The sequence below is a fragment of the Eubalaena glacialis genome, chromosome 18 (genome assembly GCF_028564815.1).
Source record: "Eubalaena glacialis isolate mEubGla1 chromosome 18, mEubGla1.1.hap2.+ XY, whole genome shotgun sequence".
Classification (NCBI taxonomy): domain Eukaryota; kingdom Metazoa; phylum Chordata; class Mammalia; order Artiodactyla; family Balaenidae; genus Eubalaena; species Eubalaena glacialis.
The window spans coordinates 66638926-66651199 of NC_083733.1; the positions used below are offsets into that span (position 1 = coordinate 66638926).

At 40.9% G+C, this 12274-nt stretch overlaps 1 protein-coding gene across 1 annotated transcript in view; it reads right to left on the minus strand.

Moving 5' to 3' along the window:
- Window positions 1-9185, minus strand: part of NLRP7 (NLR family pyrin domain containing 7) — a 40730-nt gene extending 31545 nt beyond the window's left edge. Inside the window, exons 1-2 of the mRNA XM_061173769.1 lie at window positions 7744-9185; window positions 6242-6412 (exon numbers count right to left, since the gene is read on the minus strand). Of these exons, the coding sequence (XP_061029752.1) occupies window positions 6242-6412; window positions 7744-9185 (1613 nt within the window). The remainder of the gene's footprint in view (window positions 1-6241; window positions 6413-7743) is intronic.
- Between the last annotated feature and the right edge of the window lie 3089 nt (window positions 9186-12274).

The following is a 12274-nucleotide window of genomic DNA, read 5'->3' on the forward strand; positions in this document are numbered from 1 at the left end:
AAGGACACTATATAATGATAAAAGGATCATTACAAGAAAAAGATATTATACTCGTCAACATATATGTACCCAATATAGGAGTGCCCAAATACAAAAAACAAATAGTAACAGACATAAAGGGAGAAATTAATGGGAATACAATAACAGTAGGAGACTTTAACACCACAATGACATCAATGGACAGATTTTCTAGACAGAGAATCAATAAAGCAACAGAGATCCTAAATGATACAATAGAAGAGTTAGACTTAATTGATATTTTCAGGACATTACATCCCCCTCCCCAATAAAACAGAATACACATTCTTTTCAAGTGCACATGGAACAGTCTCTAGGATTGACCACATACTAGGGCACAAAAGAAGCCAACACATTTAAGAGTATAGAAGTTATTTCAAGCATCTTTTCTGACCACAACGGCATGAAAGTAGAAACCAACAACAGAAAAAGAAACAAGAAAAAACAATTACATGAAGAATAAACAAGTTGCTACTAAAAAAACCAATTGGTCAATGATGAAATCAAAGAAGAAATTTTAAAATACCTGAGACAAATGACAATGAAAACAACCCTGCAAAATCTATGGGATGCAGCAAAAGCAGTTCTTAGAGGGAAGTTCATAGTGATACAGGCATTCAAGAAACAAGATAAATCGAAAATAAACAACCTAACCCACCACCTAAAAGAATTAGAGAAAAGAACAAAACCTAACCTAAAATCAGCAGAAGGAAGGAAATAAAGATCAGAGAGAAAACAAATAAAATAGAGATTAAAAAATAGAAAAAAAAATCAATAAAACCAAGAGCTGGTTCTCTGAAGGAGTAAACAACACTGACAAACCTCTGGCCAGGCTTACCAAGAAGAAAAGAGAACACCCAAATAAAAGAAATGAAAGATGAGAAATCACAACTGATATTGCAGAAATACAAAAAACCATAAGAGAATGCTATGAACAATTATATGCCAACAAATTTGATAACCTAGAAGAAATGGACAAGTTTCTAGAAACATACAGCCCACCAAAACTGAATCAAAAAGAAATAGATAATTTGAACAAACTGATCACTAGAAGTGAAATAGAATCTGTAATTTTAAAAACTCCCTACAAACACAAGTCCATGACCAGATGGCTCCACAGGTGAATTCTACCAAACTAATGAAGAAGAACTTATACCAATCCTTCTCAAACTCTTCCAAAAGAATGAAGAGGGAGGAACACTCCCAAAGACATTCTATGAAGCCACAATCACCCTGATACCAAAACCAGACAAAGACACCACCAAAAAAAAGAAAATTACAGGCCAATATCTTTGATGAATATGGATGCAAACATTCTCAAAATATTAGCAAACCAAATCCAACAACACATAAAAAAGGTCATACACCACAACCAAGTTAAATTCATCCCAGGGTCACAAGGATCATTCAACATATGCAAAATCAATGTGATACTCCACATCAACAAAAGAAAAGAAAAAAAACACATGATCATCTCAATAGATGCAGAAAAAGCATTTGATAAAATTCAACACCCATTCATGATAAAAACTTACAAAAGTGGGTATAGAGGGAACATCTCAACATAATAAAAGCTATTTATGACAAACCCACAGTCAATATAACACTCAATGGTGAAAAGCTGAAAGCCTTTCCACTAAAATCTGAAACAAGAAAAGGATGCCCACTCTCACTTCTATTCAACATAGTATTGGGAGTCCTAGCCACAGAAATCAGACAAGAAAAAGAAATAAAAGGAATCCAAATTGGAAGGGAAGAGGTAAAATTGTCACTACATGAGGATGACATACTATATATAAAAAAAACCCTAAAGACTCCACACAAAAACTACTAGAACTGATCAACAAATTCAGCAAGGTAGCATGATACAAGATTAACATACAGAAATAGGTTGCATTTTTTACACTAACAATGAAATGTAAACAAATGTAAACAAACAATCCCTTTTTAAATCACAATTAAAAAGTAAAATACTTAGAAATAAACCTCACCAAGGAGGTGAAAGACATATATGCTGAGATCTACAAAACATTAATAAAGGAAATTGAAGACGATTCAAAGAAATGGAAAGATATCCCATGCTCTTGGCTTTGAAGAATTAATATAGCTAAATTGGCCATACTACCCAAAGCAATCTACAGATTCAATGTGATCACTATCAAATTATCCATGACATTTTTCACCGAATTAGAACAAATAATCCTAAAATTTATGCAGAACCACAAAAGACCCAGAATTGCCAGAGCAATCCTGAGGAAAAAGAAAAATCAGGAGGCATAACCCTCCCAGACTTCAGACAATACTACAAAGCTACAGTAATCAAAATAGCATGGTACGGGCACAAAAAACAGACATATAGATCACTGGAACAGAATAGAGAGCCCAGAAATAAACCCATATACCTATGGTCAATCTTCAACAAAGGAGGCAAGAATATACAATGGGAAAAAGTCTCTTCAGCAAATGGTGTTGGAAAAATTCGACAGCTGCATGCAAACCAATGAAGTTAGAACACACCCACACACCATACACAAAAAAACTCAAAATGGTTTAAAGACATGAACATAAGACATGACACCATAAAACTCCTAGAAGAGAACATAGGCAAAACATACTGACATAAATCATACCAACGTTTTCTTAGGTCAGTCTCCCAAGGCAATAGAAATAAAAGCAAAAATAAACAAATGAGACCTAATCAAACTTACAAGCTTTCGCACAGCAAAGGAAACTGTAAACAAAATGAAAAGACAACCTACAGAATGGGAGAAAATATTTGCAAACAATGCGACCAACAAGGGCTTAATTTCCAAAATACACAAACTCATACAATTCAATAAACAACAACAACAAAAACAACCCAATTGAAAAATGGACAGAAGACCTAAATAGACATTTGTGCAAAGAAGACATACAGATGGCCAAGAGGCACATGAAAAGATGCTCATCATTACTAATTATTAGAGAAATGCAAATAAAAGCTATCATGAGGTACCACTTCACACCGGTCAGAATGGCCATCATTAAAAAGTCTACAAATAACAAATGCTGGAGGCGGTGTGGAGAAAAGGGAACCCTCCTACACTGTTGGTGGGAATGTAAATTGGTGCAGCCACTATGGAAAACAGTATGGAAGGTCCTTAAAAAACTAAAAATAGAGTTACCACATGATGCAGCAATCCCACTCCTGGGCATATATCCAGACAAAACTATAGTTCAAAAAGATACACGCACCACTATGTTCATAGCAGCACTATTTACAATAGCCAAGACATGGAAACAACCTAAATATCCATCGACAGATGAATGGGTAAAGAACTTGTGGTATATATACAATGGAATACTACTCAGCCATAAAAAAGAATGAAATAATGCCATTTGCAGCCACATGGGTGGACCTAGAGATTGTTATACTAAGTGAAGTAAGCCAAGCAGAGAAAGACAAATACCATATGATACCACTTATATGTGGAGTCTAAAATATGATACAAACGAACATATCTACGAAACAGAAACAGACTTAGAGACATAGAGAACAGACTGGTGGTTGCCAAGGAGGAGGGGCGGTGGGAGAGGGAAGAATTGGGAGTTTGGGATTAGCAGATGCAAACTATTTATATTTGGATAGATAAACAACAAGGTCCTACTGTATAGCACAGGGAACCATATTCAATATCCTGTAATAAACCATAATGGAAAAGAATATGAAAAAGAATATATATGTATAACTGAATCACTTTGTTGTACAGAAGAAATTAACACAACATTGTAAATCAACTATACAATAAAATTTTTTTTTAAAAAAGCGTTGTTTGTTTTTTATTTTCCTGTCATCTAGCATGACTGTAGGATTTTAAATGGGATTTGAATAAATCTTAAGTGGAATGTAGTTTTCTCTAATCAAACTCTGGGCTTCAAGAAACATTTCAGTGTTTAAAAAAGATTTTCCCAGCACCTAACTGTGCCACCTTCTTGAGAATAAGACTCTATCAACCTCATGTTATACAATAATGAAGCTAGCTCGTAAGTTTTCCTGTGTAGATAGTAGGAAATAACTGGGGAAAGGACTTCTGTCAGGGCCTCTTTTTAAAGCATGCTTAATCCACCCTAATTTGAGGGGGAAAAAAAAAATCAACACCTGGATTACTGCCTCCTCTGTTACGATCTTATTTCAGATCTTCATTTTCGTTTTTGTTTTTAGAGCTTCTTAACCTGGTTTTTTTTTTTATATAAATTTATTTATTTATTTATTATTTTTATTTATTTATTTATTTATTTATTTATGGCTGCGTTGGGTCTTCGTTGCTGTGCACAGGCTTTCTCTAGTTGCAGCGAGTGGGGGCTACTCTTCATTGAGGTGCGCGGGCTTCTCACTGCGGTGGCTTCTCTTGCTGCAAAGCATGGGCTCTAGGCCCACGGGCTCAGTAGTTGTGGCACACGGGCTTAGTTGCTCTGTGGCATATGGGATCTTCCCGGACCAGGGATCGAACCCATGTTGCCTGCGTTGGCAGGAAGATTCTTAACCACTGCAGCACCAGGAAAGTCCTCTTAATCTGTTTTTATCTAGTACCTCCAAACCTGGCAATTCACCCCCCCACACACACTATCAAATACTTTTCTCCATAAACAGGCATTTGGTCTTATAACCCTCAACGCTTCACTTTTAGATAATGAACATTCCCTGTGGCTCATTCAGAAGAAGTTCAAAATTAAATTTCAGCACAGAGAGAGCCAGAATAAGGGAGATGCTACTGTTCAAAGCTCCTGCCTAAAGGATCCTAAACTCTTAGTGGAACAAATTAAATGTACCTCCTAGTTTTTATTCTCTCATGCACACCTTATAAAACCAGAACAATGTAAACTTTTCAAAGTCATACAGAAGAAATTGCCACCTTTGCTGGCACCAACCTACGTTAGAGTTTTGTGGCCTTGTACACACAAGTCCTATGGCATTCTGAGATGAACCAGATACATGTCACCTGACATCAGCAGGTACAGTCAGCTGACGTTTGGCATAGCAATTTGTCCAAGTAAATAACACAACCTTTTCAGTGGCTTAATTAAGCCTTCTAAGGTATGTTGGTTTGGGGGAAGTTTCAATGTATTTGTGTAATTTTAAACATAACTTATAAAGTTTATCCCCTGAATACATGCTGTGTTTTCCTTTTGTTTTTTTTTTTTTCCTTTGGGGAGTGGGGGACTCGACAGCTACATGTAAAAGAATGAAACCAGACCATTTCCTCACACCACATACAAGAATAAACTCAAAATGGATTAAAGATTTAAACTTAAGATCTGAAACCATAAAACTCCAAGAAGAAAACAGGCAGTACTCTCTGACATTGCTCTTAGAAATATTTTTTTGGATCTGTATATTCAGACAAGCAAACCAAAACAAAAAACAAATGGGACTATAAACTGAAAAGCTTTTGCAAAGTGAAGGAAACCAACAAAACAAAAAGGCAATCTACTGAATAGGAGAAGATATTTGCAAAACAATATATCCAGTAAGGGGTTAATATCCCAAATAGAGAACTCGTACAGATTAATATCAAAAAATAAACAAACCAATTAAAAATGAGTGGAGGATCTAAATAGGCATTGTTGGGAAGGAAACATACAGATAGCCAACAGATAATCACATGAAAATTATGCTCAGCATCGCTAATTGGGGAAATGCCCATCAAAACCACAATGAGATATCACTTCACCTGACGGAATGGCTATTATCAAAAAGAACATGTGTTGATTTAGAAGGATGTGCTAATAATCACCTGCCCAGGTGACCCACGTCTTAAGTCGCTTCTGCCACAACCTACCCTACTCAGACTAATTTCTCAATCCCATCCCACACATTAGTCTTAAGTGCACCATTGCTTCATCAACACTTTCTTACGCACATATTTGAAACTTTCCTCTCTGGAATATTTCCCCAATTCCCACCCAGTTCTCCTTCTAACATGCATGTGGCTATATTTTCTATAGGCTGAGTTTTGAATACGCCCCGCAGCAGACGTATGGGAACATCCAAACTCCCAGCCAAATTTCATAAAAATGACTCAATATAATACGATTCTCCAACTAGACACATTTAAGGATAGTAACCATTTCATTTCTTTGCATTCTGAGCACCTGGCTGGTCAGAGCCTGGTTGGGCATTCCAATACTGCTCCCACATTGAAAACATCTGGGGATCACCACTGCAAGATCAGCTGCTACTTACACGACTTTCTGGAGATGACAGGTGACATGGGTTATCTGCTCACAAAGAATCCTCACTGAGGAGTGACTCAGGAAGCTTTCCCTCACATCCAGAAAGTTCAGGTTCTTGTTTGAACTGAACACAGAGCAGAGATCTGCCCAGAGATGAAGAGAATGATGGTCGTGCTGTGACCTAGGAGGAAGGCATCGACAAGAGCACCTGTGAAAAGCACGTACAGGAAAAGCAACAAGAATTGGTAGGCTGCACAGCAAAGGAAAGCATCAACAAAATAAACATGAACCTATTAAATGGGAGAAAATGTTTGCATACTGTATGTCTGATAAGGGGTTATTATCTCAAATATATAAAGAACTCATACAACTCAACTCAACAGAAAAGAAAAACTACCGTTAACACGTGGGCCGAGGACCTGAATAGACATTTTTCCAAAGATGACATACAAATGGACAACAGGGACATGAAAAATATTCAACATCACTAATCATCATGGAAACACAAATCAAAACCACAGTGAGATACCACCTCACACCTGTAAGAATGACTATCATCGAAAAGACAAGTAACGGACTTCCCTGGTGGCGCAGTGGTTAAGAATCCGCCTGCCAATGCAAGGGACACGGGTTCAAGCCCTGGTCTGGGAAGATCCCACATGCTGCGGAGCAACTAAGCCCATGCGCCATAACTACTGAGCCTGCGCTCTAGAGCCCGCGAGCCACAACTACTGAAGCCCGTGTGCCACAACTACTGAAGCCCGTGTGCCTAGAGCCCGTGCTCCGCAACAAGAGAAGCCACCGCAATGAGAAGCCCGCGCACCTCAATGAAGAGTAGCCCCCACTCGCCACAACTAGAGAAAGCCCGCGTGCAGCAACGAAGACCCAACGCAGCCAAAAATAAATAAATAAACTTATGTATTTATTTATTTTTAAAAAAAGTGGTGAGCTGATCAAAAGGTACAAACACCCAGTTATAAGATAACTAAATCCTGGGATGTAATGTACAGCATGGTGGCTATGTATTAAAACAAATTTTTTGAAAGAATTGGAAGGGAGGGAAGTTACGTGAAATGTCTAGAGTGCCCTGAGCCCATTTGCCACACGGAAACTATAATACTATAATACTTCAGTATTATACTATAGTATTACAGTATACTATATTATAGTATTATACTATAGTATTATACTATACTATAGTATTATACTATACTATAGTATTATAATATATTATAGTATTATAGTATAATATATAGTAGTATACTATAAAACTATAATACTAAAACAAAGTAAGGTTCCAAAGCCCCCATTCCTGATCTGAACATCATGTTTCCCAACTTTAATGGCGAGTTGGCGGGAAGAAATTTCAGCCAGACATTCCAGAGAATTCTGAGCCTAAGCCATAGCGAGTAGTAGGGACTCTGTCCTCTTCCTAAAAGAGTGTGGGCTGAGGCTGAAGATGGGAGAACTAGTAACATTAAAAAATATATATTTTTTTAAATGGGTTCTTACCTCTCAACGTGAGCATCTGATTTCCACGTGGTATCATTCTCCAGGAATATCCTCTTTCCTACCTGCAGTGAAATTTTCTGCAAGTTTTGACAATGTTTAAGGCAGAAAGAAGACTGCATCATTTCAAATGTATTTGTCAAGTGGATAGAAATCTCCGTGACGGGGGCCATTGTATCCTCCACAAGCTCCTCCTCCTGAGATTCATAAAGACAATGCAAAATCTCCTTCGTGTCCATGGTTGAGAAGGGTTTCTTCCCACAGGGCATTGATCTGCATTTCAGTAACTGCTGCTTGACCTCCATCGATACTGGACAGCCAAATGTCATCTCCAGCTCCATGGCCCTTTCTTCGTTGGAGAGGCCAAATACGAAGTAGCCCACCTGGGTCAGGTTGGGGTTCTTCAGTCTTCCTTCCTTGGACAGCAGCTTCTGCAAATCCCCAGTGCGGCACCTGTGGCCACCCACGTCCTCCTCCTCCTCAGTCTCCAAGACATAGAACACGGCGGCAAGAAACTGCTGGACGCTGAGGTGGATGAAAGAGTAGCAGCCCTCGCAGTCTTTGCTCTTCTGGAGAATATTCTTGTCCAGGAAAGGACAGAGGGCAGACTCCTTTACCCCAAGTCTCCTGAGGTCTTCTCCATCAAACACAGATGTCTGTGTCCATATGCCCTCAGCAGCCAAGAGGCACACAGACTTCAGCGGAGCTTGGAGGCAATCACGGGGGCAGCTGCTGTGAGCTGCTGTGAATTGGCTGCAGAGGAAACGCAGGAACAGGGACGTGGTGGTGTGGCAGGTCGAGGCAGGGTCTTCCCCCCTCTCCATCTGCCGTTTCAGACACGTGCAGACAAGCCAGCACACAGCAGGCGCTGAGCCCATGCGGAACAGAGCTGCATTCTTCTTCATCAAGTCAAAAGCTCGCAGGGCTTGAGTCTCCTCTTCAAAGTGTTTCAAGAAATATGCCTTTCTGTCCAGCTCCAAGAACCCCTCGATCTCTATGAAGAGTGGCTGTTCAACCAAGAGCCGGAGCTCCCTCAGGGCCCCCGGTCGGGTGGTGATCACTAAAGTGGACTTGGGTAACATTTTTCTCTTCAGCAAACTCCCCAGGAGGACGGGCACTGGCTTCTGCTTCCTCCAGTCGCCACATATGTCATGGATGAGTGCCCCCGAGGGGACTCTCAGCTCATCAAAGCCGTCGATGATGAACAGGATTTTCCGTGCTTGGGTGAGGATCCCCGGAATGGCATCCTGCAAATCCGGCCCGTTTGCAGATATCAGCTCTGCAAAAGTGCACGTCCCCTTGTGGTTGAGGTCCTTGCAGCTGAGATAGAAGGCGGAACTGGATGTCTTTGCCTGGTCGTCCTGTGTCCAGTCCAGCAGCAGCTGTTTTGCCACCGTGGTTTTCCCGATGCCGGCAGGACCGTGCAGCACCACTGTAAGTGGCATTGACTGTACGGACGTCTGGGGCTTCAAGTATGATATCAACTTTGGGCTTCTCTGGGTAATGTTGCTGTGGAAACCACCATCATCTCCTGGCCAAAGTGTATTCTTCCAGATAGAAAATTTCTCCATCGTGTTTCTCTCTCTCCTCTTCACCTATATTGATATGTAATGGGAGAGAATTGGGGTGGCAGTGATTACATTCAGCTGGAAAATTCATACTGTAAAGGACCAGTGTCAGGGAGGAAGTAATGTTCCTCTACCCTTCTGGGTTCTTCTGGCCGGTCTAAGAATTAAATTGACATGAGATGGATTAACAAGAGAAAAAAAAATTTTTTTAATAACATATACATGACAGAGACCCAGGAAAACTGAATTACTCACCAAAATATCTGAAACCCTCACCTTAAATACCATCTCAGCTAAACAAAAGAAGATGTTGAGGGTAATGGTTTGGGACTTCAAAGGGGAGGAAGGAAATACACTTGGAAATGGAAAAGCAAATATTTGGTAGACAAATGTTTGCTGGGCCGGCAGGAACGATGGGACCCAGAGTGCACTCTGATCTCCAGATCCTGCTGAGTTTCCCCACCACCCTTAGCCCGTGTTCTTTGCAGACATCTCTGGTGATAGCTCTGTTCTGGGAACAGGGTCTCTATCTAAAGTCTTTAGGTGGTTAAGAGGAAGTCAAAGTTTCTTCCTGAGTAGTTTGGGCCTTGATCGTTTTTCAGCTTGAAATAATCTGCATGCCAAAGAGACATTCTGGAGTGGTAAGTTTTGCTCCCCTACACCAGAAATGAGGAACCAAGAAGAGGAAAATTACCACGTACACGACCAAACACCAAAGCTACGACTATAAGACAGTAGTTCCCTGGCAGTCCAGTGGTTAAGACTCCGTGCTTCCAATGCAGGAGGTGTGGGTTCGATCCCTGATAGGGAACTCAGATCCTGCATGCTGCATGGCCAAAAAAAAAAAAAAAAAAAAAAAAAGGCGGTAGTTCCCCACCTGCGTTTTCTAACCCCCAAGTCTCCTTTTGCCTCTCCCAATGATACCTAGCAGGGCCCTGTGGGACTCCTGGGCACCAAGCCTTTCTGTGTCCCCCATTTCTTGATTAGAGGAAATAGCCTTCATTCAGCCTCCATGACCTTCCCTGAGCTTTAAGGAGCAGATTCAAGCAGTTGTTAATTAGGGGGAAGGAGGGGATGCGAGACCAGGGAGAAACAAGTCAAGAGAAACATTTGTGCAGCCTTGGGGCAAGGTCCTGGTTCCCCATCAAGGAATACATACAACAATATCTTTGAGCTGTTTTGCAGATACTGAAACCCCCTCCAGGTGGGACAAGTTAATAGTTAATGATGATATGCTGCCCAAAAGCACGTACACCCCAGACCAGTTGTAACTTGAAGGTTGATGACGCTGACTTCCACTTACCACCAACCAGTCAGAAGAAATGTCCATGAAGCTGATCACGGCCTCTTTGAACCATTACTATAAAACCTCTCACTACGCTCTCCAAGGGGGCGGGGGGGGGGGCACAGTTTTGAGGGCATGAGCCCGCTGTGGCCCCCTTTGCCTGGCAAAGCAATAAAGCTATTCTTTTCTACTTCACTCAAAACTCTGTCTCCGAGATTTAATTCGGTATCGGGGTAGAGGCCAGATTCGGCTGCACCAGCTTTGAGTTATCTATTCTTTGTACTGTGAACACTTAGTTAAACCCACATGGATGAAAGCTCGACCCACAGGGCTATTTGCGCTTCCTAGATTAGACATTATGGCAGACAAAGAGAACTTTAAGTATTCCTGAGTCTACTTTATTTTTATTATGGTAAAATACACAACATTTTTAACCACTTTAATGTGTACGATTCAGTGGCATTGAAAACATTTTCAGAGCTATGCAACTCCAACACCACTATTCAGTTCGAAGACTTTCATCGCCCCAAACAGATACCCCATATGCATCAAGCATTCATTCCCCATTTCCCCCTTCCCCAGTCCCTGGCCATCAATAACCTGCATTCTGTCTTGGTGGATTTATCTATTTGGTATATTTCACACACGCGGAATTATAAAATGTGGCCTTTTGTGTCTGGCTTCCTTCACTTAGCATAATATGTGAGTTTCATAGAGATTCTCCTATTTAAGTCTGTATTGCCTTCTTGGCTCATCCATCTTAAACTGTGATGTCAAAAGTAAACCCGGGGCTTCCCTGGTGGCGCAGTGGTTGAGAAGCTGCCTGCCAATGCAGGGGACACGAGTTCGAGCCCCGGTCTGGGAAGATCCCACATGCCGCGGAGCAACTAGGCCCGTGAGCCACAACTACTGAGCCTGCGCGTCTGGAGCCTGTGCTCCGCAACGGGAGAGGCCCGCGCACCGCAATGAAGAGTGGCCCCCGCTCGCGGCAACTGGAGAAAGCCCTCGCACAGAAACGAAGACCCAACACAGCCAAAAAATAAATAAATAAATATATAAATTTATAAAAAAAAAAGACACGATATTTTAAAAAAAGAAAAAAAAAAAAGTAAACCCAAAGAATACACACGCTATTAGAAGTGACTGAATTGATCAGGTCTATATGCTGGGGGGAAGAGTTACATACATATACACCAAATACCTAAGAATAAGTCTAGGATCATGCATCCGATCTCTCCCCTGAGAGCCACAAGTTTGTAAAAAAAAATGTTGGGGTTAGGACTCCGTGTTTTCACTGCCAAGGGCCTGTGTTCAGTCTCTGGTCATGGAACTAAGATCCCACAAGCTGCGCCGTGTGGCACACCCAAAAAGAAAAAAAGAAACAAAGAAAAGAAATCATCAGTAAATGGAGAAATAACATTCATGAGTTGGAAGGCTCTGTATTATAGTATCAGTTCTTTCCAAACTGTTCTACAGCTTCCATTGTAGGGGAGCAAAACTTGGTACCCCAAAACGTCTCTTGAACGGGAATAAAGACACAGACCTACTAGAGAATGGACTTGAGGATATGGGGAGGGGGAGGGGTGAGATGTGACAGGGTGAGAGAGTGGCATGGACATATATACACTACCAAATGTAAAATAGATAGCTAGTGGGAAGCAGCCGCATAGCACAGGGAGAT